General features: G+C 38.3%; 1 protein-coding gene across 3 annotated transcripts in view; it reads left to right on the top strand.

Moving 5' to 3' along the window:
- tnr (tenascin R (restrictin, janusin)) overlaps positions 1–25,531 on the top strand; it is a 238,688-nt gene that overhangs the window by 204,267 nt on the left and 8,890 nt on the right. For all 3 annotated transcript variants that reach the window (XM_084733239.1, XM_084733240.1, XM_084733241.1), the window contains 4 exons: positions 11,079–11,209; positions 17,012–17,144; positions 18,923–19,074; positions 19,290–19,386. In XM_084733239.1, the coding sequence (XP_084589365.1) occupies positions 11,079–11,209; positions 17,012–17,144; positions 18,923–19,074; positions 19,290–19,386 (513 nt within the window). The remainder of the gene's footprint in view (positions 1–11,078; positions 11,210–17,011; positions 17,145–18,922; positions 19,075–19,289; positions 19,387–25,531) is intronic.

Genomic DNA, 25,531 nt, shown 5'->3' with positions numbered 1-25,531 from the left:
CAATGTTGCCCACCCTGCTTGTCTCCAATACAACTTTCTTACAAGGCAGTAACTCTAGTTTCTCACAAACCCGTGAGATAATTGAACATTATCATGTACTGGAAAATGTCTCCACATGTATTTGAGTGCAGTTTTCTGTCTCTGTATTTCTGTTTACGTGTCTACGTCTGAACAAACTAAAGGATGAGATCTGGCAGGTTGCTGTTAACCAGTTTTTCTGTTCCACGTATTGTCCAAGAGGTGAAAGGTCGGTGACGGTTCTTGAGTAGGTCGGACTTTTACTCCATTTGGGGAAGGATGGTTCCTCCACATGCATGCTCGACACAGCACAGGAAGAGGAGGGATGAGTCTGGCTCATATCAAAATGTGGCCAGTACTGCTGTAGTCATTCAGTTTTTTTTTTTTTTTCTGGGGGGGGGTGCAGGTTCTTTGTTGATTCCCAAGCCTCTTAACCACAGCTGAGAGTTGTTTTGTTGTCTGGCCTCCATGCCTCAAGAGTTCAACACAGAGTAAGACAGCTCCCCAAAGGCTGATATTTAAGCTATAGGGGTGGAAAATAAGAGATTTTGCTACGGGTGTCTCTATAAGCCTGTAGGCTGCAGCACCGGGACTTTTTTCCCTCAGATGTGTCTGAGCCCGCTTGCTGAGAAGTGCTTGGCAAATTTTTTGAAGCAGCAGAGATCCTTGCTGCGGGCAGCTTCACTGAGCTCTCACTGATAGTTGTTCACTGAGTGCTGAGAGTGCTGCTATTACAGCAACATAATCTTCATTCTCCAGGCAATTGAGGCATCTTTGACACTTTAATGCACTTTTAAGAACTTGTGTCCCCATAAATTTTGTGATGATAATTGTTTTATGTTAAAAAGTTTAGAATTCCTACTATGACAGCATTAAAAATATTCATTATAGGATATTGAATATAGTATTTATAGTATGAAGTACGTAGAGTACTTCTGTGAACTACCAGAGCTGTGCATTTATTTATCATATAGAAAAAATATTTGTCTAGACTTGAGCCATGGTTGTAAAGAAGAGGAGTAATTTCCAAGAAAAATTAATTAAAAATTAAGTTGACGTGCAAAAAGGAAACTAGGATGGGCTGTAACTGTTGGGAACAAATCATAATTTTTACTTGCAAAATTAAAACATATTACTCTATGTAATTAGTACTGCTGCTGCATCATGTGACTGCTCTGTGTACTAAAGTTTAATGTTGAGTTCACTTACAGAGACTCAGTTATGAATAAAAGTTTGTTATTGGAATGATATATTGGGTGTGAGGATGCCTGAGGTTCAGGGGAAGAGAGGTGGGCAGGATCAATATTTAGGGGTGAGATAAAATATCAAGCATATGGGAATGAACTGAGGGTCAAATGCTATTGATGTGTTGGTTGGAAGGTTACACAGCAGGAACCCAGGGAGTGGGCGGGGCTGATGTCTGGACTGAACATCGTAGCTTCATGCCCCCCCTGTGGTCCCTGCAATAAGAAAGCTGGACAAGAGGAAATGGCATTGGAGAAATGGGAATTTGGTGTGTAAGGATATGAAAAACTAAGAGAGGAGACGAAGGGTTTAGACACACCTGTATTGATGGACGCAGGATATTAGATGAAAAAAGAGGTGTGGCCTTTGTTCTTGAGCGTAACTTGCAGTCTAATAACTTTAGCGACCACAGCTGAAAAGTAGCTGAAGAGGTCATGCTGTCCAAAAGTTCCCCAGACATAAATCAGGCAGGAAGAATTCAACAAACTGTGCTGTCTGAAGCAGAGCCATGGTGTGGTGAAGCAGAGGATGAATTTGATTTTTTTTTTTTTTCATTATTCTGACGGACAGGGTCGGAAAAATTCCATCATTTTAACTTTCACTTTTTAATCATGAGACAGCCTATTTAACAGCATTTCATTTTCAAAAAACAACAGTAATATTTAATACAGGACTATTGAACAAACTTACAAATAATGCATTTATAAATGAATGGAGAGAAAAGAGGAACAGAGACACGGAACATGTGGTTACTTTTCTTGTTAACATCAAAAGAAGCAGACAAATAATTTTTTTTCTCACAGTGACAGCGGAGGGCACTAAAACGCTGCAGCTATTGTGCCTAAACAGGCGAATATGAACGATGCAAATACAGCATGAATGACTCCCAACCCAACCAGCACTCGCTTCACTGGGAGGAAATTCCAAAGCATGTGCTCCCTCTGCACCTGAGTGGTCACAGATGACCATCTTTCCATCTCTGTTTGTAAAAAAAAAAAAAGCTTGAAGCTTTGTAACCAGCATTTCATGATGGCTTATCTGGTTCCTTCTGGCTCTTAAATTTTGTCCATAAAGCTCCCAAAATGCAGTTGTGTAGTCTTAAAGTCCAACTGAAATTACAGTTAGTCATCCTTTTTTGTAGTCCATAATAATGCCAACATGTTTTTAAATGTATTGTTAATCATTTTTTTATTATTGAGTGGGGGAAAAAAGAGTTTTCATCTCACCCAGCTGGAGGGATTTGATTGACAACAGCTTACACTGTAGGGAACACGAGACAATGTAAACTACGTTGTACTGCAGCTCACGTGTCATGAGCACACAGCGTGTTGTTACTGGTGGTACTGAAGAGTAAGGAGCACAGCAGCATCTAACCCGACTGAAGTGACATTTCCAGGTGTGTTTACGTGCTGATTGATGTGATTCAGCACAGCAGATAATTGCTCGTCTCGCCTGCGAATTGATGATTAACAATTGAGGCATCTTTGGCACTTTAATGCACTTTTAATAACTTGTGTCCCCTTACAATCTGTGATGATAACTGTTTTATGGTAAAATGTTCAGAATTCCTGTGATGATATTAAAATCTTCATTTTAGGATATTGAATATTTATAACATAAAGCATGTAGAGTTATATGCTACTTTAGTTTCTTTAACTGCTAGAGCTTAAATTTATTTCCCATTTATTAGAAGTAAGATTTGTCTCGACACAGGCCACGGTGGTGAAGAAGAGGGCTGATTCCTATGAAAAATCAAAACTAGGTTTAATTTCTGAAATAAGCAACACCTTTCAGAGCATTTTTCAACAACTAATAAACTTCAGGAAGGGAAACTAGGATGGGCAAAATTAAAATATATTTCTCTAACCATTGCATTAATTTAAAACAACAAGAATTGGACAAATCCTTAACTGGTACTGCTGCTGCATCATGTGACTGCTCCGTGTACTAAAGTTTAATGTTGAGTTCACTTACAGAGACTCAGTTATGAATAAAAGTTTGTTATTGGAATGATATATTGGGTGTGAAGATGCCTGAGGTTCAGGGGCAGAGAGGTGGGCAGGATCAATATTTAGGGGTGAGATAAAATATCAAGCATATGGGAATGAACTGAGGGTCAAATGCTATTGATGTGTTGGTTGGAAGGTTACACAGCAGGAACCCAGGGAGTGGGCGGGGCTGATGTCTGGACTGAACATCGTAGCTTCATGGTCCCCCTGTGGTCCCTGCAATAAGAAAGCTGGACAAGAGGAAATGGGATTGGAGAAAGTTGGTTCTGAGGCATAAGAACATAAGTATAAGTAGTATAAGTATCCATTGTAGAGTGTGATTAATGTCTTCAAATGGCTCTTGATATGTACAGTATTTTTTCGGACAGTGTTTTGCATGATCACTTAATAGGTTGTGCTCAACCTTAAGTGCTCTCTCAGTGTTTTTTTTACTATTAGACTAGTTGACTAGTGTAAATTAAATTTTGCATTTAATCGATTTTTATGAGGAGTTTCCAAATGTAATAATATTCTTCTGCGTGCAAGCAATTTTGTAAAAGCAATTATGTTTTTATGTCTTTTCCTTATTGTAGAGTATCTTCTATCTGTGATACCAAATATGTCTGCTGCTGCATTAGGTTGGAAATCAATATTAAGTGCCTCTCATAGTGTTTTAAAGATTACAGACCAGTAAATTGCCAGAGCTGGACATGACCTGAGCATATGAGTTAAGTTAGCTGGGGTTTTATGACACCTGTCACAACTGGTATCTGATAGGATATACAGCATCTTTGCTAGTCTTACTTTGGAAAAGTGAGCTTAATGTAAACCCTTGAATTGCATTATGTTTAGTTTTGCACAGGAAGTACTCTTTTTTTTATGGATTTATTCACCTAGTGTTGCATATGAATTACTTAATGTTGCAGTAGATCACCCTCAGTGATTTAATCTGTCAAAATGATGAACAGCCTTCAGATTTTTCCATCTTTGATTAAAAAAAAAAAAAATCAATGACAGAAAATATTAGGTTAACACAACCCCTGGGAAGAAGTGCCCTTAAATGCAAAACTATATGTAGAACTTTGAAGCTTTGTAACCAGCAATATTGATGGTTTATCTGGCTCCTTTTGGCAGTTAAATTTAGCCAATGATGCTACCCAAATTCTCTTGTGTATTCAGTCCAGCTGAAATTACATTTAGTCATCACTTTTTGTAGTCAACATGTTTTAAACGTATTGTCAATAGTTTCTTATTATTAAAAGGAAGAAAAACGTTCCTTCATCTCACCCAGCTTGGAGGAGTTTGATTGACAGCAGCTTACACCGTAGGGAACACGAGACAAAGTAAACTCAGCTTACATGTCATGACCAGACAGCATGTTGTTAGTAGCACTGAGGAGGAAGGATCACATCGGCACCTAACCCGACTGAAGTGACATTTCCAGGTATGTTTACATGCTGATTGATGTGCTGCGGCTGAGCAGATAATTGGCCGTCTAGTCGGCAAATTGATGCTGAACAACCTCAGGTGCAGGACGAGATATGTGCTCATGTTTGTAAGTTAGATTAGAAGAAGATTTTTTCAGGAGAGCTAAAGTGGTTAGGTTATTTAAACGCTTGTGGTTTAGGGTAGACAATGTAAACTATAAATTTACTGCTTATTTACTCATTACTTGATATGTCATCAAACTGATTTCAATTGGACATTAAAGATAATAACAAGGTTTAGTTCCATAAATTTTCAAGATTCACCAAAGACTTGTTTGGTTAAATTGGATTCGACTTCATAAAAAAACAAAACAATTACGTATTTATCATCCAGGCAGAATCATTCACTTGCAAATGGGCATAGAGATGTGATATCCACTCCAAAAGAATAACTTCCTCCCTCTTGTCTTCCCACAACAAATTGCTGCTGCCCATGCTGCCCTTCCCATCTGCTTCTCTGTGTGTGTGTTTATTTCTCTTCTCGCGCACTGTTTACACTGTGTGTTAATGAGACATTAGATGTAGCCAACCCTATTCATCTCAATCGCATTGTTCAAACCTCCGCGTCTGAAGATAGAGCTTCAGAGCTGCCAGGAACTCCAGCGGCACCTGCTCACCTGCATGGGCACGCTCCACGCAAAGGTTTAATTGGAGGGAGAGAGTGAGAGGGGGGGAAAAAAGACAAGGACACAGATTTGATTGGAGAAATGAACAGAGAGAAATAATAAAGAGACAAAATTAGGATAGTTGCAGGCTCAATTTTTCTGAATTGATATCTCCTATCCCACCTCTTCCACTTCTCATCTATCCCACACGGGCACATGATGCAGCAACAGTGTTCATCAAGTCGAGGGGAGGACAAGAACAAAAGATAAACTCTGTTCACCCTCTGGCACGTTCAGTTAGGATGGCAGCCCGTCAGATAAGGAGAGGAGGTGGACAAGGGATGGGAAGCAGGAAAGAGAAACAGAAGTTAAAATGGAGATAAGGAGGAGAGTGAAGAAGAGGAAGACCCCAGGTTGATGTGGGAATAGGAGGAAACAGACAAAGGAGGAGGAGGAAAAGCAGAGGAGGACAATAAAGATGAGAAGGTGCAGGAGGAGTAGGTTGGCACATCACAGCAGACTTTAGCACAGCCTGCAACAGAGCTGAGATACACTTATCTCCTGATTCAATACTATGACAATACTTGGGCGCTGATTCAATATATGTTGCTTTTCCTAAGTACCTCAATTCTCCAAGTATAACAATAATATTGCAGTTTATTGTGATTTTTGTTTGGTTTTTTAACACTTGACCATGAGAAAAAGTGAAAAAAATGAATCATATCAGTCAGTCTTTGAGTTTTATTTCTGCAGCGTCATTTCTATACTGCATAAGAAATTAGAAATAGTGCCCCTGACATCCACAGTCCAGGATTTCGCAGGCTTTTTTTTACATGTTGTTGAAGCCTAAAATGCCTGATTCGATAGCAACTCTTCTAAAAAATTGTGATGGATGGTGTTTTTTTGTGGTTTTTTGCTATGTATTTATTCCCCTTTTTGGTATAATTCATTAAAAATCAAAGGCAACTTGTTCCAGTGAGAAATAAAACAGAACCCTCAGAACAGAGTGCAAAGTAACCTTAGCACAAAGGCTCAGAATTACAAAAATTCTAACAAAATATGCTTGATTTGTAAATGAAAAAGTCCACAAATCTTTTGGAGCTCACACTCAGTAAAAACAGTAAGCACAAAATAATCAAATATGAAGTGCACAGAGCACTGATTAATGTCTAAAACAGTGACAAATCTTGTGTTCTTCTTTGCACACATGAAAAAAGTAAATAATAGAACACTGGGTTGGTTTATTGAGTCTAACATGTATGATATTTGTGCAAGGGACTGCTATGATTGGTAGAACTTGCAGAAATCTACGATGATTGGTCAAATTTGTGGAAATGTAATATCCCACTGAAGTCTGACCATCCTAGGACTAACTGCAATTTATAGAGTTATTTATCTAATTTATCTCTATTTTATTTCACACCTAATCCACTGGTTTTTAATACTTATTCATTGTGTAGTTACATATGCAGTGAATATGTGTGTGCTGATCTGTTGAAATGCTCTATTTTTATTATATGTACCACTCAGAGATGTAATCTTTTTTGTTTTTATCGCTGTGCAATCACAATAAAGGCACTCTGTTCTGTTCTAAAGCACTAGGTTGTCCAGAATTCACATGGATTGATTGATGTATTGATTGTTGCAATTGCAGCATACTTTGTAGAGGGACTGAAATTACATGCAGCACAAAGAGCCTTTAAATTAACATCCTTCACTTATTCAAGTTGAACTTGAGGGGTTTTGACCCTTTGAAGTTGCTGTAGCTGGTCAATGTGGAGTGTTGAAGCCAGAGTAGCAGATTAAGTTCCTAATGTGAAATCAGCAGCTATTAGTCGTTTCCACAGCTCAGAGGAAACATATGGCTGAAGGTGTGTGTGCACACAACCTATATAAGCATGTGAAGTAAAATGGATATGATTAGGATGCTAATTTCTGTTAGCACATTAATGGGAATTGCTATTATGTGTTAGCACTGAGCTAACAGACTACATGGTAGTCAAAAAACAAATTGAATCAGCAATCCGAAAGACCACAAATAGATTCAGGAATGAAAAAAAGAATCATGGTACTTAAGAGAATTGGTTTTTTTTCTTACCTAACCTGTGATGCGCTGTGTTTATCTGAAACTGCACTACTCAGCCTTTCACTTTTAGATACTCTTTGTTCCCTTTTTCCTTCTCTTTCTCTCTGTCTCTCAATCCCCGTGTCACACAGTGTGAATCTGCCTATCACTGTCTCAGAGAAGAGGCATCCCGCGTCTTTCAGGAGGTTATCAAGACGGGTACATGCTGTTAATTACCGAGCTGTCATTGATCTTTCCATCTGTGCACAGACAAACACACACACACACCAGGATTTGAATGAGAAGAGAGTGTGTGGAGGTTTTCTTTGCATGTGCACAGTTGCGTGAAGGTGTGGGTTCAAGTTAGGGTTAGATGTTAGCGAATGGTTAAGCCTTCAGCCCCTCGAGTCCTCAGGAGAAGTTAAAAGTTCAAGCTGTTTACAGATGTTTGTTTCACAACAGAGGGAAGAAAACAAGAAAAAAAAGAGTCAAACAAAGGGAATCACAAAAAGAGACAGTCATGTATTAGATATCTTTATCTACCTTACACACAGCACTGTTGAGGCGACTGGCTGACGACGTGCCCCGGAGTCATGATGTAACTCCGGGAAACTGATTTTTCCAAGTAGAAGGTCATCTATTTTCTATCACGCAGTTAAAATGAGGTTACAGCATGTCAATGCTTCTGCTACTATGTCGGAAGATCAGATATTGACTCAAAAAAGAGGTGATGTAAGGTGGGGAAATTGAGGTGAGTCTCCTTGTGATGTGGTTAAAGTATCAACAAAGGCACTATAATCAGGCCTTGTTTAAAGCTGCGCTGGGACCGAGAATATCCTTGGATGGTGTGATGTAATGTGCAGTAAAACTTGGGTGGGCTTGCTGATCAAGGGCTCGAATGCTTTTGAGGCTGTGATACGCTGTGACTAAACACGGAGAAGAGTCTCGCCGCTCGTCTCACTCAGTCCTGTGGGGATTTAGGATTACTGACACAGAGATTTTACTCACCTCACAGAATACGGTAACAGTACAGGTGCAAGAATGTCCCATTGTTAATCTGTAGTTTTGATGCTTTTTGATTTTTCTCCTTTTGATTTACCTGCACTTCCTTTTGATTTACATCATTTCTGTTCATTGCTTAGAAAGTAGAGATGATAAACTTTCTCTCCTTTGTAATACTTAGGGTAGCACTTTACTAGGACTGTACCCAACTCAGAATTTTCTCAGTTAAATTGGATAAGGCTGTTGAATACAAATATTTGACGATGTGTTGCTTTTTTTTTCCAAGTTCAGCGCCACACTAATCTCCTATATCAGCCTTCACGAGTATGTTTTACTAATCGGACTCGTGTTTGAATGCCTTTCTTCGTCATCTGTGATGTGAGAACTTCAGTTTTCCACACAATCAGAAAACTGTGTGGGAGTCTTCTTTTTTCAGATATAAAATCCCAGCACACCATGGAGCTTCTCTCCTGGGCCGCTGACAGCAAGTCAGCATGTCATCTGCGCTCTGTTTCTACCATGCTTCCAACAAATTTAGTTTTGACACTTGTGATGATTTTGAGACTCAGTTTGTAAAGTTTTACAGCCTGCCATGCTGTTGCAAAGCTCTCTGCACAATGACACAACTAAAAAACAAGAACTGAAACTTGTTTACCAACCACTTGTTTCTTATTAGTTCACTACCAGCGCATGTTGTCACACAGATTTTTTTTAATTAGTGTGCCAGCTAATATAAAACTATATGCATGACTCCTTATATTTATAATTTCTCTTTGAAAAGTTTGAAAAGTTATCCCAGTGCAAGTTTTTTCCATTTTATCCTGCTATTGTAATACACAATGACTGTCCAGAAAAATACCTGAATCTTTGACTCTCAGATAGCCAATACTTTCCAATACAGCTCTGTAATAATATTGTAATAGTGGGGTAATAGTACCATGTAATTACCAAAGTAGTAAGCACTGGGGAAAAGATGCTCTCTCTACTCATTGGGAACAACTAAGAAAAGACACTAGCACTCAGAAAAGGAAAAAAAAATGCTATGTGGACAGAGGTCCTCCTAATTAAGAAAAATATGCAACAATGTCAGCCTTATCCTTTGATTGTTGATTCAGAGTGGCAGCATGACACTTGTGGTTCAAGTGGCAGAAAAAAGAAAACCATTCAAAGATGACCTTCAGCAGTGCATACCACATTAAATAAACTCATCAAGTTTATTTACTCTCAGCATCTGAGGCTTTGTTAAGAGGTTGGGTCTTTGCTGCTTTGTTGAGTTTGTCCATAGAGAGACAATCAGGCCAAGGCAGCACAGCAGGCCGGTCAAACTAAGAAAAAAGCCTCATGCTCTTGCTGTTGTAACCCACCCTGGGTTCATAAAGTGCTTAAATATAAGGAGAGATAATATAAAAACAATATAAAGAGAGAATGACAGATGCAATAAGCAGCTAGAACCACAGGGTTCTTTTAATTTACACTTGTAAAATATATTAAAGATTTGTGCAGAACACAATCTCAGGATTCTAGTGTTCATTACTATACTTACTGCATTCAGTGCAACAATAACTGATTTAACAGTGCTTCACAGTTTGAATACATAACATAAATCCCATGAAACTGGTTACTCTGCACTTTTCACTTGCAATGGAAGAAAATGTCTCTTAAGTGTAGCTGAGTTCTGAGTTGTTTTTTTTTGGTCCCTTCATTTATGTTCAACTTTTTTGTGGTGAGTTCAGCTATCTTCAGTCAGATACAGTGTCGAGTTAGCTTCAGTCCCAAAGTGCTGTTAGGTTTGTGAACAAAAGGTTAAATAGCAAGATGTGGGGCTTTAATAGTGCTGCTGCCCTGATGTGTTGGAGCATCTCTCTCTCCTTGGGGATCAATAAAGTATTTTTGATTCTGACTAAGCTGGTTAGTGTTTTCCAGATGCAGGAATGAGAATAATGTGTGAGCTGGTGTTGCTGCTGATATTGTAAGCTTTTCCTAAAAAAAAAAAAAGTTTGAAACTTTTTTTTTAAAACATTGGTATATTTCTGCAGAGCAGCACAAACTGCCTGTTTCCCTAATTCAGAGCTGTGAAGCCCTGAGCTCGACACATAAATTACTCAGTTAACTGTTCTGTGATTTGTTTTACACTTTCACATTTCCTGCAAATTTAGTCAGCTATCAGCTATAAATTCAACCCGTGAAACTCTCTGCATATGCTGGAAATTCTAGCAAAATTAACAAAACAGTTCCCAGTTAATTACCACAGCAGTAACTCAATTTAAGTGTTGTCATGTAAAGAGAAATGTATGTTATTTTGTATGTTTTTTTTGCAGTGTTTAAAGGAATTCAGATCACATAAAAGCATAAGAACCTTTCTTTGCCTGTCTGCAGCAGGCAGCGACATACAGTAACACACTGCATTAGTAGCACAGTAACTGAAATTTTCTTCAACAGTTTTCTTGCTTTTAACACCAGGTATTCACTCACTCCGCTGTTAAAAGGCTGAAACACAATGAGAGTAAATGAAAATTACCCTGTTTTGCAAAAGCAGGTCGACAGATCAACACCTCAGTTTTTAGAGAATAGCATTGTGCTGCAGATGAAGGAAACATTCTGAAAGTGTTCCTTGTTTTGCACTGAACTGATTGTAAAAGAGTTTTTTTTTTTTTTTTTTTTTTGGCAGCCATGGACGCTCCACTGAACCTGACAGCCAGCGAAGTGAATCACCGCAGCGCTCTCATCTCCTGGCAACCGCCAATCGCAGAAATCGACAACTACATGCTCACCTACAAGTCAACAGACGGCAGCCGAAAAGTATGTAGCACACATAGCTGAACCTTTTTTGTCTCAACTCTGCCTCTTACACACAAACACAGATACACACACACACACACACACACTCACTATTGATATATTAACATTTTATCTGCAGCCAAAATGTGTTTCCATATCTAAAGGTTCTAAAAATCCAGTTGAGTATCTGTGCTACAGTTGCAAACATGTGTCAGGGAGATAAACTGTACTTTTCTTTAATCCACACACCTGAAAATAGAAACTTAATTCTGCAGAGACTGTACAACATATTGAAACTCCTTCTTGGATTTAGAAAGAAGAAAATGTTCCCAATTTAATCAGCTTATTAAACCTGAGTTGAACAATGTTCAGGAGAAGAAAATTAATGCAGAGTCACAACTTTATGACAAGCACTTCAAAATCTAAATTTTATCTTTCAATCATCTAATCCCTTGATGTGGAGCGTGCTACCGTTTGGGAGCCCACACACACTCACAGATTGATATACACACAAGGAGAGTAGGCAGTGAAATTGCCTGTCTAATAGAGATATTACTTTAATGTGTCTCAGTAGAGACATTGTTTATTTTGATTAAACTTCTTGATGTGGCAGAGTAATGGTAATAAAGCACATTAGAAGGAGCTTTGCTGAATGCACTACAACTGTTAACGAATTGACGAGAACCATTTCCCAAGATGGTCTGCAGAACACTGCCTTTTATTGGCAATTAGGTGTCTCACACACTAATACACACAAGCAACCAGATGCACGAAGACTGTCCCCTTCAGATGCCGACCGTAGTGGCCTAATCTTATAAACAGTCAGAACACACACATCCATACTGATGAAATAATGATCCTTGTCTCCCACACACACACACACACACACTCTGACCTTGAAAGTGTGGTACTGCTGTGTGGTTGACCATTGGGTGTCACTCATGCACAAAGAATGCAACACCAACAATTCAGATTATCCCATATGTTAGAATTAACTTTCTTCCGATGCAAAAAGATTTCTATCAACATTACTATTGGAATAGTTCCCTTCTTCTTGATCCCATGTTCTGACCTCTCATCTTTATTTCAAAACAATGTTTTGTTTTTGAAGAAATGTCTTTTCCAGAAATATTACGGCATTTACATACAAGTAATATTAAATCAACATTTTGTATGCCATTTCCAAGACTCTGCATAAATTTGCATGTTAAATCAAAATGAAATTAAAGCTTTTTTTTCCGAGAGCATACAGATCTGCCTAATACATAAACATACAGAATACAAATCAGTACCCAAAAGGGAGAAATTCATATTTAATACCACTTGGTTTCATTTTGGTGTTCTGCTCCCTACTTCAGCGTTCACCAGTCGGAGTACGGTTGATAGAGAACTGGTTTTCATACAACCAGTCACATTAGATGGTCATAGATGGTCGTATTGACTGACAACCAGACAACAGCCACTCGCTGAAGTTAGCCCTCAAGGAGCAGGCTGTGGTGGATGAAGGGGTTAAAGGGTCAGTTCACCTCAAAATAAAAACTCTATATTTTTTCCTCTGGCTTGTAGAGCTATTTATCCATCTAGATTGTTTTTCTGTGACTTGCCGAGTTTTAGAGATACCAGTCGTAGAGATGTCTGCCTTCTCTCAAATGTAATGGAACTAGATGGCACTCGACTTGTGGTACTCAAGGGGACAAAAAATGCATTTGAAAAACTCAACAGCAGTGCCTCTTTCCAGAAATCATGACCTGGTTACTCAAGATAATCCACAGACCTTGTTGTGAGCAGTTTCATCTAGGAACTATTGTCTTTCCACAATGAAATGTATCAGGTATATTTTTTTCTACTAGGGGGTTGACTGTCCCTTTAAGAACAGGACTTAAACCCAGAAAACTGGGGTTGATTCTCATGTGAAGCTTGTTAATTGAATGATTTTCTTCAGTTGTTTTATTATTTTTTTATTTTTGTTTGTTTTGTTTTGTTTTTTTCAGTTTTCTCTGGCAGCTTGGGTAGATTTAGACACCAAAAGTACGTGGTTAGATTTAGTAAAAGATCAGGTCTGGGTTAAAATAATAGACCATTAACCTCAAGTTAGAAAGGCTTTCTAAAACTCCCTTGTGCACAGCAGCTTTCTACACAAGAGCCACAGACTTTAAATAACCACCCACATTAGCTTTCTTGCTGGAGTCTCCTCCTTATCTAACTTACAAATACACTTAGTGTAGCTCAGCTGTCTGAGTCAGACACAACAACACACATCTTTTGTTCTGCTGAATGAGTGACCAAACATCCATGAGGAAAAAGCACAAATCTAGCGTTAATCTGTAGGCTAGTTAGATAATTAGCCAGTCAGCTGCTGCACATTAAAGGTTCAGTAGGTTACTTTTATGAAAATAACTTCTTGCCATATTTGCTCTAATTGTCACTATATTCTGATAGAATGAGTCAGATATTATGTGAAAAAAATCAGGTTTCTCTGGCTCCTCTTCATGCTCCTAATGGCCTTTAGAAGACTCTCCCGCACCTGAACGAAAACCAATCTCAGTCTCTAACACAAGTGTCTCGCACCGAGCTTCCAACCTAAAATGTCAGTATTTGACAAGCTGCAAATGAGAATTCTTCAGAATTGCTTTCCATAGCTTTAAATAACTGAAAAAGTTAACTACAAATATGATGCTGATGTCCTCACTCTTCACTACCACTACAAATATAATACTGTTGGTCCATAATTGGCAAGTCAGTTTCTAAATCTGCCTACAGGTACAGTTAATGTCAGCTTGTTGTCTCGTTTCCAGTCAGAGTTTGTAGACTGACATGCTTCTTCAGGGGCTGGGAGGAAAAAGGACTTTTAATAAAAGATAGTTTTTTTCTTCTTTTTCTACTGAAATCTTTTAGGTTGTGAAAGAAGCATTCAGATCCTTTATTTCAGTAAAAGTACTTCTACACTGACAATACTCCACAACAAGTAGAAGTCCTGCATTCAAAACATACTTAAGCAAAAGTATTTCTCCGCAAAATGTACGTAAAGTATGGCGATGAATTATCCAGCAAATTCCCATTTTTTAAAAGAGTTTATTTAGCTTAAAAAACAAGTGAGTCTTCTCAACTCATTAATAAAGGTAAACCTAATCCTTCAGTTTATCAAAAACATTCAAAATTTTAATCTGAAAAGTAACTAGTAACTAAAACTGGTGCCTAATGGTGATTTCAGTTAAATTCTTCTTTGTGCTTATATGTAGCTTCTCTCTTTTTAATTACATACAGTGATTTTCCATTAAATTCATGCATTAAACAGTAATTGTCTTTGAAAGAAATGTGGAGCATCTTACAAGCCCTGCTGGAAGATTTGAAAATCAATTTTCTTTTTTTTCCTTTTTTTTTATTCTTCCCACCACCTTTGATCATGTTCTTTTAGATTTTATTCAAATTTCCATTCACCACGGTGAGCTGCCTCAACAAGTGCCACATTTGGAATTCATATCGTTCAACAACAAATGAGTCATACCACTCGTGCTCTGAGCGAAATACAGTCGCCTCAGCCGGAGATTGAAGTGGTTCTTGTGAGATTTTCCTCGGGTTGTCTCCACTTGAGGTCTGACTTGGCTGAAAACATGCGGCAGCATTACCTCGGCTGTAATCTAACCACATACACTTACAGAATTACAGCTGTTCAGCCAGCTTCCCTTCTTAAAGAAATAATAGACTTTTATACTTCACACAAAGTGGCTGGGATTAATTTCTTATCTGATTAACATTTACTTAATAGTTTGTAAATGCGTGTATCATTGTTGGATATGTTCATGCCTGGCGTGATAACGATCTCCCCATTCACACACGAGGTTAAATGCTTTGGACCACTGAATCACACGATCAATAGTGATTGTATGAAGGTATGTGTTATTACCCCTGATAAGACAGGGCTGTTTCCTTTGCAATAAAAATCTTATCTTGACCCTGAAAACCTGGTGGGAAAATGTCAGATCCTCGGAGACAGAGACAGCATTTACCAGCTGCTTCCCTGCATAATTCACATGGACACATTGCCTGGAAATGTGGGATTTTTTTTCCTCCAAACTGGCTGAATATTTCATTTCTACTTGTTCATATTTAATGTGTATCCAGGGCAAACTGTAACACACATGCTCACAAACTCACACTCACACACACACACACACACACACACACACACACACACACACACACACACACACACACACACACACCAATACATGCATAGACAAGTTCATGTTTCTGTTCATCAGTTCAGCGCGGTTTCATTTCTCATTTAAGAAACTGATGTCGCAGAAAGTACAGTCAAACGTCTCCTTAAGACGGGCTCAATGAAAGAGGATTCGTCAAAAACAAAGGGAAGTAAATGTACTCTACCATCATGACTTCTTCACCAAAAATAGAAATGTTTGTTTCCTGACTGCTTAGCAGCTCCTCAGCTTGGCTGTCCGATAAGAGTCTTTTATCTCGTTCTCGCCGTCTAGTTGCCCCCCCCCCACTTCTCCTCCCAGCCATCCACCTCCCTCTTTTCTTGCTTTTTCTCAGCTCCTCTATTTATATTTTATATTTACAATGTCACTTTTCACATGTGAAAACACAGACAGCCACACTTGTCTTGCAGTCTGTGGAAGAACAACTTTTACCGTGTAGTTAGTTTGTTTTTATTTCTGTGTCATGCTGAACATCTAGCTCATCCCACATGGGATTACAAGACACCACTGTTTTACAAAACAAAACAAAAGAACAAAAAAAAGAACATCAGTTGCAACATAAAAAGTTTTTCTTTATGCCTCCACATAACAGATTTATGTGGAAACTAGAATTACTAACTCATTTAATACCACTCCAATTGTGGTTAACATCCATGTTTGTCCAGACTCATATGTGAAGTGAAGATTTTGAGGGAATTTAATAAAAAATATGTGATTCCAGTGAATAATTTACAGTGAGAAATACACCGTCTTCACTATTCAGACTATTTTAACAGAGGAGTACAGAGGACTGATGAATATTATGATATCATAGTGAAGATGACCTTTGACTTTTGGGATATAAAATGTCTTCATCTCATCATTTTACCCTATTTGTGGTCAATTCTGTCATAATTAGCAAATTAATTCTTGTTTTGTGATGTCACAGTGACCGTTGACCTCCAAATTATAAAGTGGACATTTGATGAAGTTGCGTCCCGGTGTTCCTCAGACATTGCGTTCACAAGTGACTTGAGGTCACAGTGACTTTGAACTTTAACCCTTGACCACCAAGTTCTAAGCAGTTCAAGTCCTCGAGTCCAAGTGGATGTTTCTGACAAATATGAATAATTTCCACCAAGGCATTTATAAGATATCACGTTCACATGTATATGAGGGACATGTAGTACATTTATACTTACGTTTATCCCAATAAAAATGTTGTTTTTTCTTCTGTCATACTACACTACCCCCTTAATACAGTATTTAAATTGACCAAACATCTTTATTCCATTCCTACTAAATAAACCTCGTCTATCTGTGTTGCTAGATTGTGAATATTGTGCCTTTAGAGCACAAAGCGAGCTGTCATGTGTTTCCTGAACAAAAATAGCTTGAAGGTTTCTTTGTTGCCATACTGTAGGTCTTTGTAAAACTCACAAGCTCAATTCAATGTTTTATCAGTGACTTATGGGGATTCTAATATAATTTATTTTTACCCTGAGGTTCATACTGAATAAACATCAAATTATTACTTTTACAGAAAGCAATTTCTTTATCCAATGTCCTTTAAATGTATGTGACTGAATTTGATTGTGTGTGTGTGTGTGTGTGTGTGTACTAGGAGCTGATCCTCGATGCAGAGGACACATGGATTCGACTGGAGGGACTGGCTGAGACCACAGAGTACACTGTTAAGCTCCAGGCTGCAAGAGGACTTGACACTAGCGCTGTAGTCTCCACTACCTTCACTACAGGTACAGTCCACACACACTCACACACATAATGTATTTTGGTTGTTTGATTTAAACAGGGAAACAGATTCTAACAGAGTCAGTTTTCTTGGCCCCACAGTTGTGTTTTTTTCCCCCTTTTGCACTGCATTTCACATTACAGTCACCATAACTAAAGGTGCACAATAATGGGTCCCTGAAGTCAGGCACAATTTTCATCTTCCGTCTCCGTAGCACAGTGAGGGAGACTTCCCATTAGACTGCACCTGCAGGGCGGCTGTCTGCAATCCTACAGCTGAACAGTGTGCCCTAATCGTTAATGTGCTCAGTGTGTAATTGGATGCCGGATATGTCTCTCAGGCGAGGGTTAGGGAGCATCATGAAGTTGTTAATCACCTGGAATTCATGTGCACATGCCAAAAGTAAATAATAAATATTCATCATCCAGTGTTGTGCAAGACATTGAAATTTAGGAATTAGTTACAGCCACTAGTTTCTTCTTTTCTCAAGAGTGATTGAATTACTTACCAATTACTGCATATGAAAGTAATTAGTTACTAGGAATTATCTTATGAATGTACCACGTAGCTGTATTACTCGAGTGCTGCTGTGGCACAGTGTGGGATAAAGACAAATTTTATCTATAATCGTTCTGGACTTATATTAATACTCCTGACCACCAGAGGGCGATGACTAGTGTTCCTACCTGTAAGTGACTTTGGAATCATCTTGTAGGATTTGGTTGAAGAAGACCCACACAATGCTGGATGTGCATGTTAACTGAGCTTTGCTACAGTAGTTAATAAATGATAATATTTGATGAATACGTTTATTTGGTTTGTATTAGAAACATTAGAATTACTATGATAAAAAAAAGCAAACTTATATTGCCTGAACTGTTTTGCATCACCGTAAGGCCAGGTGACGTTACATTATAAACCAGAATATGCAGGGAATAGGCTGTTTGTCCAGTTGTCCACTATTTTCACGTAAGACAAAAGAAACAAGTTCATTTAACTGTCTGTAATTGTAATTGCCAAAACGCTTCACTTCCAACACTGACCAAGCAATGGATATCGTGTTGAAGGGTTCGAAGTTAAAGTTTTTGTTTTAAATCTACTTGCCTAAAATCAGTTTTTACTTCCTTCTGTAGAAACTGTTTTATTTATTAGCGGTTATCAAATAACAAAACCTAAAGTTATTTGTCATGTTTAATTTGGGGCTGGAATTTGAAAAATGTCCATCCCAGGTTTTCAAAGTCTACGGTGTTGTCTTGTGCACAAACAGTTGCTCATTTACACATCCAACAGATAGGGCGCAACATTAACATTCATTTGGAGTGATGTTTCCGGACACCTGATGAATGTAACCAAGCAGCTCCTGAGGGAAATTACTGCTCTTTAACAGTTAAATGCTCCATTATGTTCACAAGCTAAGTGTCTCCCTGTCGTTTGGTGCAGGGCAGATAGTGCACAACAGCGATTTATCAGATTTTTTTCATTTATGCAGCTGCCTGCTGTGACTGAAAATTGATAAGAACCATGTGAGCGAAACAAGTCAGCGAAGTTGTGGGCTGTAAAAACAAAACAATGAGCTAAAAAATGCTATAAGTCTGAGGGGAGCTCTCTGTGGGTTCATTACCACGAGCAGCTCATTACACAAAGGCATTTAACCCATTGTTTAAGTAAAAATATGAATTCTTGCAGCTTTGAAAAAACTCCCAAATGCCACATAATTTAACTCAGATGGAGAAAAATAAGCAAATCACAACTTGTCCCCATGCCTCCTCTGCTTCTCTCCAGGGAGTCGTCTGTTTGCAACACCTCAGAATTGTGCCCAACACCTGCTGAATGGTGAAACTCTGAGTGGCGTCTACACCATTTACATCAACAGAGACCCCAGCCAGGGTGTGCAGGTGTACTGTGACATGACCACTGATGAAGGAGGCTGGATTGTAAGTTGCTGAGAAAATAACACCTTCTTTTTAATAGCACATTTGTCATAAGCACAAATGTAAGAAAATGTGTCAGGTTAAGAAAGGGGGAGAAAATTGGATTTTATTGCATGTAATACAACGCTGTGGGTCCTTTTGATCACAGCGTGCAGAGTTATGTCAGCTATTTTAGTCTGAACAACTGAGATGTATTTTTCTGCCGTTTTGGTGTTCAGGTATTCCAGCGTCGTCAGAACGGCCTGACAGACTTTTCCAGGAAGTGGGGTGACTATCGGGTCGGCTTTGGAAACCTGGAGGATGAATTCTGGCTTGGTAAGACTTGTTCCTTTTCATTTTTAACACCATCCTCATCTCTATAATTCATCTAGATAAAAATGGAAAGAGTAGAGTGTCAAGCACAAGGAGGTGGTAGACAGATGTGTGGTTGGCATTAGGGACGCTACGGTAAGAAAATATTTACACCACATAATAAAGTTGTGACAATGCGGATATTTCAATTACACTGGATATTTTATATATATAAAAAAATATTCTTCTGTTGGTATGAAAGCGGTTTGCCTGAACTGTGTAACACCCAGTAACACAAACTACTGCAGCAAGACTATCTGGCATAACAACATCTTCTGTAGTTGAAACATACAGGATAACTGTGATGGCAACATAGTTGGTGGAGGTAAAGTGAACAGGCTGAACATGAATGCTTCCATAACGCTGCAATAGTGCCAACTATTAGGAAGAGTGTTAAACTTTGCACCAAATGGCGCAAAACAGTAAAGTAGTACTTGGAGTGTTCCGTTTTTTCTAAGGTGGTACATGGCATAAAAATGTTTGAGATGAAAAAAAAAAAAATGCATAAAATGATCCTGACAGTGATTGTCTAGTAGTTGTATTAGAAAATTCGCTGGTAAGGTCCGGTTTGCCTTGTTTCAGCTTCATGACGCCCTGCTCATTGTGTTTTAGCTACATTTTTCAGGCTGCAGGCTGATATCAACCACAACCTGTCGCCAATTTAGTTCAATCTATGTTCCAGCCCTCTGAAGGCTGTATTACCCTCTTTATCAACACGCCGCCTCCGTGACTGAAGTGGATTTTAATAGGTACAATCAATAGAGCGTCATAGCTTTCACTTGGTTTCAGTTGATTGATCTATTTTATGGATAGGAGAGAAGCTTCCAATCTTGTGCAGGCAGTATAGCCTTTCTTGTCAGATTTTTCACTCTGTATGAAGATTTTTGTTTTTTTTTAAGCTTGTCTCATCTTTCAGCACTTGACTTCACAAAGTCTATCCGATTCATTACTGGATTCTCTGAAAGATCATCTCTCCTTGAAATGACTCTGTAATTGTTTTTAGCGTCGCTCTGATTCAAAGAGAAAACAACAGAACATCCTCGCTGTTTTTGATGGACTGCTGAATGTTTTTTTTCTCTCCGCCTCCCAAAAAAATCTCATTATGAAACAATAATTATATTCATTAGAAAATGTGCAAATGAGTCATGTTTCTTCATGGGCCAGTTTTTATGTTATTGTTTTGGTGCAGATGATTAAAGGGAAATATTACATGAATATTTCATTGTGGGAATCAGGACCTTGAGAAGAATGTTTTTTGAACTTTTTGATTAGAGAAATTAAATAACACTGGGGGGAAATTTTATGGCATGGCATTATCACCGCATTATAACCGAGGGAGGGCTGTTACTTTGCAGCTGACACATATTGGATCGTAATACAAGATAGCTGTGGCACGCTCGAGTCCATTAGTGACTAAGAACACGGTAATAGGTGAACGCATAAAGAGATTTTAGATGGAGCCCCTCATAAACAGGAGCTGACAATATAATGGAATGTGGTATAAAAGCCTGACACTCTTGTTGAGACTGTCAGATTTGTTGCTGCACTGGTTATTTTTAAAGCTGTAGTTTGTGGTGTTGTCGAGTTGAATTGAATAATAATGTCGGCTGTTCCTGTTACTTTTGTGCACCACCACCGGGAGGCTGTTCAAAGGTGGCTCTAAACATTTTATCACAACAGAAAAAGTCGGATTGCCGCCTGCTGGTAAAAATTAATAATTTATCATTTTTTCAACAGCAAGCACAGGACAGATATATCTCTGTGATATGACACCACACACACCATACAGGAGAGAAATCCATCCTTTCTGCACCCTACACAGTATGAACTGTAGATAGTGAGCTATAAAGCTACAGGAGGGTTTTAGCGGTTTCTGCGCTGCAGTTACATGAATCTTAATATTACAATTAGAACAAAAATGCCTTATTACAGGGCATTTTTTCCAGCTCAGGTGGAAGAGGCTGACCTGATCTGTTCTGATCAGAAGGAATTTTCAATCAGATTGAGAGGGGTGTTATAAACCTTTGATTATCCATATAAAAAACATAAAATCCATATAAAAACTTAATCTGTAACATTAGATTATGTGAACAGAGGACTGGGCACCAGTGTTAGTTTTGACTTTTAAATTTAGTTTTTTTTTCTTATTCGTTTACTGAAAAAATGTAGTTAGTGTTAGTCACATTTTAGCCTTTTGTTTTTGGTTGTTTTAGTCAAGATTTAGTCAGTTGAACTCTTTTAAAGCCAATGTTTTAGTCATAAATTTCTTTCTTTGTTTCATGATGCTGTAACGTATTTAGCTGAAGGATATTTCTCCTGTCTTTGAAAACTCCAATGAGAAGTAAAAATGTCACATTACTGACACATTCATATTATATAAAATTGCATCCATATGTCATTCTTGATCCGTCATATTGGTTTCCAGACACTGATAATGTTTACTGCATGACAAAGCAGACTGTTTATATATTACTGAAGTATTTTGCAAAATTCAGCATCATGTTTCACTCCCATTTAATAAATCAAGAGATATAAAAATTTGTTAACTCTGTCATTGCAGCAGAAGAGAATTATCTGGGATGGAGCTAAAATTAATGCTAAATAATGTTAAATGTTCATCAAATTAGTTAGCATCCGTCTATGAGAAGAAAATTTTTTCGAAGGAGTAGATATTTACTGAAAGCTCTGCTCCTTTGAATTTAACAATGTAAGAAAAATTGTCCATCTAACCGCAGCTGAAGACCTGAAGGCATTACGCAGCAGCACCCTGGCACAGATTTGCCTCATATCTTGCAGATTTATAATGGCTCTGTCCACACAATATGATCTAAAGACGCCAGAGCAGGTCTGGTTCAGTGAGTGCAACATTTCACCTGACCCGCTTCCACTTGAGCTGAATCAGCAATAATCTGCCCTCTCACCACTTTTGGATCTATTGCAGTCCGGGGCACCTCCATCTCCAGGGTGTTGCTTTACTTTTTCAGTGCCTCCTAGGATGCACTTTCCCCCCCGTCTTTTCTTCCATTCTGCACTGTACTCTGTCCTCTCAGTGCATAAAAGCAGCTTAATGTAACCCCAGGGTGTGAGGCATCAAGAGCCGCTCTTTGCTCCTGTGAAAGCTTCTCCCGGTGATGCCAGATTACAGATAACTTGCCAGCAGGGAACACGGTAGCCTCGGAGTACGGCACAAAATGTCAACCCTGCTGTATAAAACTGCCTTGTGTGTTCATCCAGTGGTTTATATGGTTGCGAACGGGGGGACAACAGGCTTTTTACACAAAGTAGAAAAAGCACAGGTGTTTCTAATATCATTAACAATGGCTCCGTTCTATTTAAGTGCCCCAGTTAGTCCTGACAGTGTGACAGTGAGCCAGCAGGAACAATGCCAGGACCCTGAAACTGAGGCAGCTAAATTGAATTCATTAATTTTATTATTTAAATTTGTGCTTTTCCTGCTGCGATATGTCAAAAATGCTTCTGGTACAAAGAAGTCCTAATGGAGCATTATCTAATTAATCTCACTGGATAATGGCAGAGGGAAATTTAATTGTGTGTCCTTGTGAAATAGTTGATATCAGAAAGTTAGTGACATAGGGACAACCTGCGGGCTGCACAGTGTTGGGAGGAGTTGAAGGAAGGTCATGAAGAAAAGGTTGTGCGACAGCCTTAAGACAACGGTTTCTTCCATTTTTAACACTCCAGTTCTTTTGCCATTTTGTCAAAAAGTCAGCAGTGTCGAGACAGCTCACGGTGGCGAGTTTTTAACCACTGGAAATTGCCCAATAATCCAGGTCAAGAGTTTTGTTTTCTGTCTGATACTGAGGGTGTGTTGAGTGTCAGAGTTTCTAGAAATTTAACAACCATGTTGATGAGACACTCAGAGGCTTAGTACTTAAAAACAGTTGACAGGACAGCATGAAAACATTACAGGAATTTTGTCTTTTTTTGTTTTTTGTCTTACTCAATTTGGTAGATAATCAGGTACTAAATTTTGGAACAGCAGTTAACATAATGCTTTAGGAGTTTAAATGTTATCAGGGAGTTCCTTATATAGCTGTGGGCTACAACTTGAGCCCAATTTTTTAGCTTATATTTGTCCACATTTTAGAAAGTTGGCATGATAAAAAGTTAGCCGTATGAACTATTAGCAGTTCCTGTCTTCTATGTAATCATGGAGGCACAGACAAATATTGAGTATTTGATACTCAAGAAAATTTCTTCTGGTATTGGAAGGAGCATTTTTTCATATTATTTCTAAATGGATTTATGGAGCTTTGTTCATGAGCTACAGTAGGCCCTTGATAATGATATCCTTGGAAAGTGTATCTAAATTTAATATGTATATCTCTATCTGTTTAGATTTGACTGAGTTGGGGTGTAGCTTAAATATGCTACTGGTATTACCTCCATGAGGTGTTTGTTACAGCCGCTGCTGAGCTTCAGCTGCTGACTCTGTTGATAAGAAGCTAAATGAGCAGTCAAACTACAATAATGACTACAGCATACAGTGGTGCTTTTAATGAGAAGCCTAATCCTGGTTTTGCTGTGATGTTTTTACAACAGTGGAGTTTTACAAGTTCAGTGTGGATTTTCTTTTTCACCATGACTGAATCCACAGATCAGTGAGATTCCATTGAAATTACTAGATTTATGTCCAAACCTTTGTTGTTTTAAATTATGTTGTGACTGTGCCCTAAGACAGCAAATGTTTAAAACAATATATATATATTTTTAATATTAATATATATTGTTATTTTCATCAGTGTTCAGAATCAGAATCGGGGGGTTTGCTTTGGCATTTGCTTTGGTATATTACCAGTAACAAAACTATAGATGAAAACAACTAATACAATTCAAGATGCATAAAAAGAAAATTGTCAGTAACATGAAAAACTGTTATAAAAACAATGAAAAACAGTACAGTTCACCATATGACTGTTAGTTAAATGAAAGAGCTGTACAGTTTGTGCAGGAATGTGCAAAATACTGACCAGGAAAATGTGCAAAGGCTCACAGTTTGAAACATAAAGAATGTGAAATTTGTTCTTATATTAAAAACTCAGGAGTAAATGTTACTTTATCTAACATACTAACAATATATCACAGTTCTGAATGTCACTGCACTACAGATAGCTGTATATTAGGTGCAGCTTTCACATCAGTGTACTATGTACTGTTTGTTTTTTTGTGCTTTGTCCTGTGACTATTTTTGCAGTGCATTTTAACCGTTTACAGTGTCAGCAGTGTCCTTAAAATGCAGAAAGGAAATGGTATTGTCGCTGCAGTTTCACACCATTTGACCTTCACTCCTCTTTCTACAGATTGGGTTACTGTCATCGCCCTGGAGAGCCATTATAGCGAACATTTAGCTAATCACCACCGCTACACACAAAACAGCAATATATTGAACAGTATGGAAGTATAGGCATCGATATTAAATCCACTCAAACTGAAAAGAAGAGGCACTTAACTAGCCAGCAGTAAAGAATATGGAAATTAAGCTCCCATTATTATGTTACAGTTTGAAAACGGCAATTTTTATTGCTGCTCCAGGGCAATCTATTCTCCCTAGTCACTGACCTCGGCCAGTGTTCATGCCAAACACAATGTCAGTTTGATGATGCAATAACGGAGAGAAACCAGGGTGTGTGTGTGGTATGTGATCATTATCACATTCACTTTCTTTTTTTTAATTCCCCTCCTTGTTTCTGCGTAAGTGTGAGAGAAAGGCTGGTAATAAAATGTGACGAGATGGTTGCATTGGTAGTGTAATAGGACAAGAGTGCAATAGTGTGTCAAAATGCATTTTTAATTGCTGCAGTTTGGAATAGAGCAGCCTGATCCCATAAAACTGTTGGAGGAAAAAAACTGTTAAAGAAAAAAAAAATTATGGGTGCAAGATTAATTGCAGATAATGCGGTGATATTATACAATGGAAATTAGAGATGACTGAGTATTAAACACAATTTTATTACAACAATTGCTTTTCCCCTGTCACCCTAAGTGCCTTTGGGTTGTAACATAGATAGTATCTGCTTTCCATTGACGTATTACAGCTGACTTAGGTTCCCCGCTCTCCCGGGTTTCTACTTCCTGCTCCTTATCTGTG

Source organism: Lutjanus erythropterus, chromosome 12, assembly GCF_056507025.1.
Source record: "Lutjanus erythropterus isolate fLutEry1 chromosome 12, fLutEry1.hap2, whole genome shotgun sequence".
Taxonomy (NCBI): domain Eukaryota; kingdom Metazoa; phylum Chordata; class Actinopteri; order Lutjaniformes; family Lutjanidae; genus Lutjanus; species Lutjanus erythropterus.
This window is presented reverse-complemented; position numbering and strand designations above follow the sequence as displayed.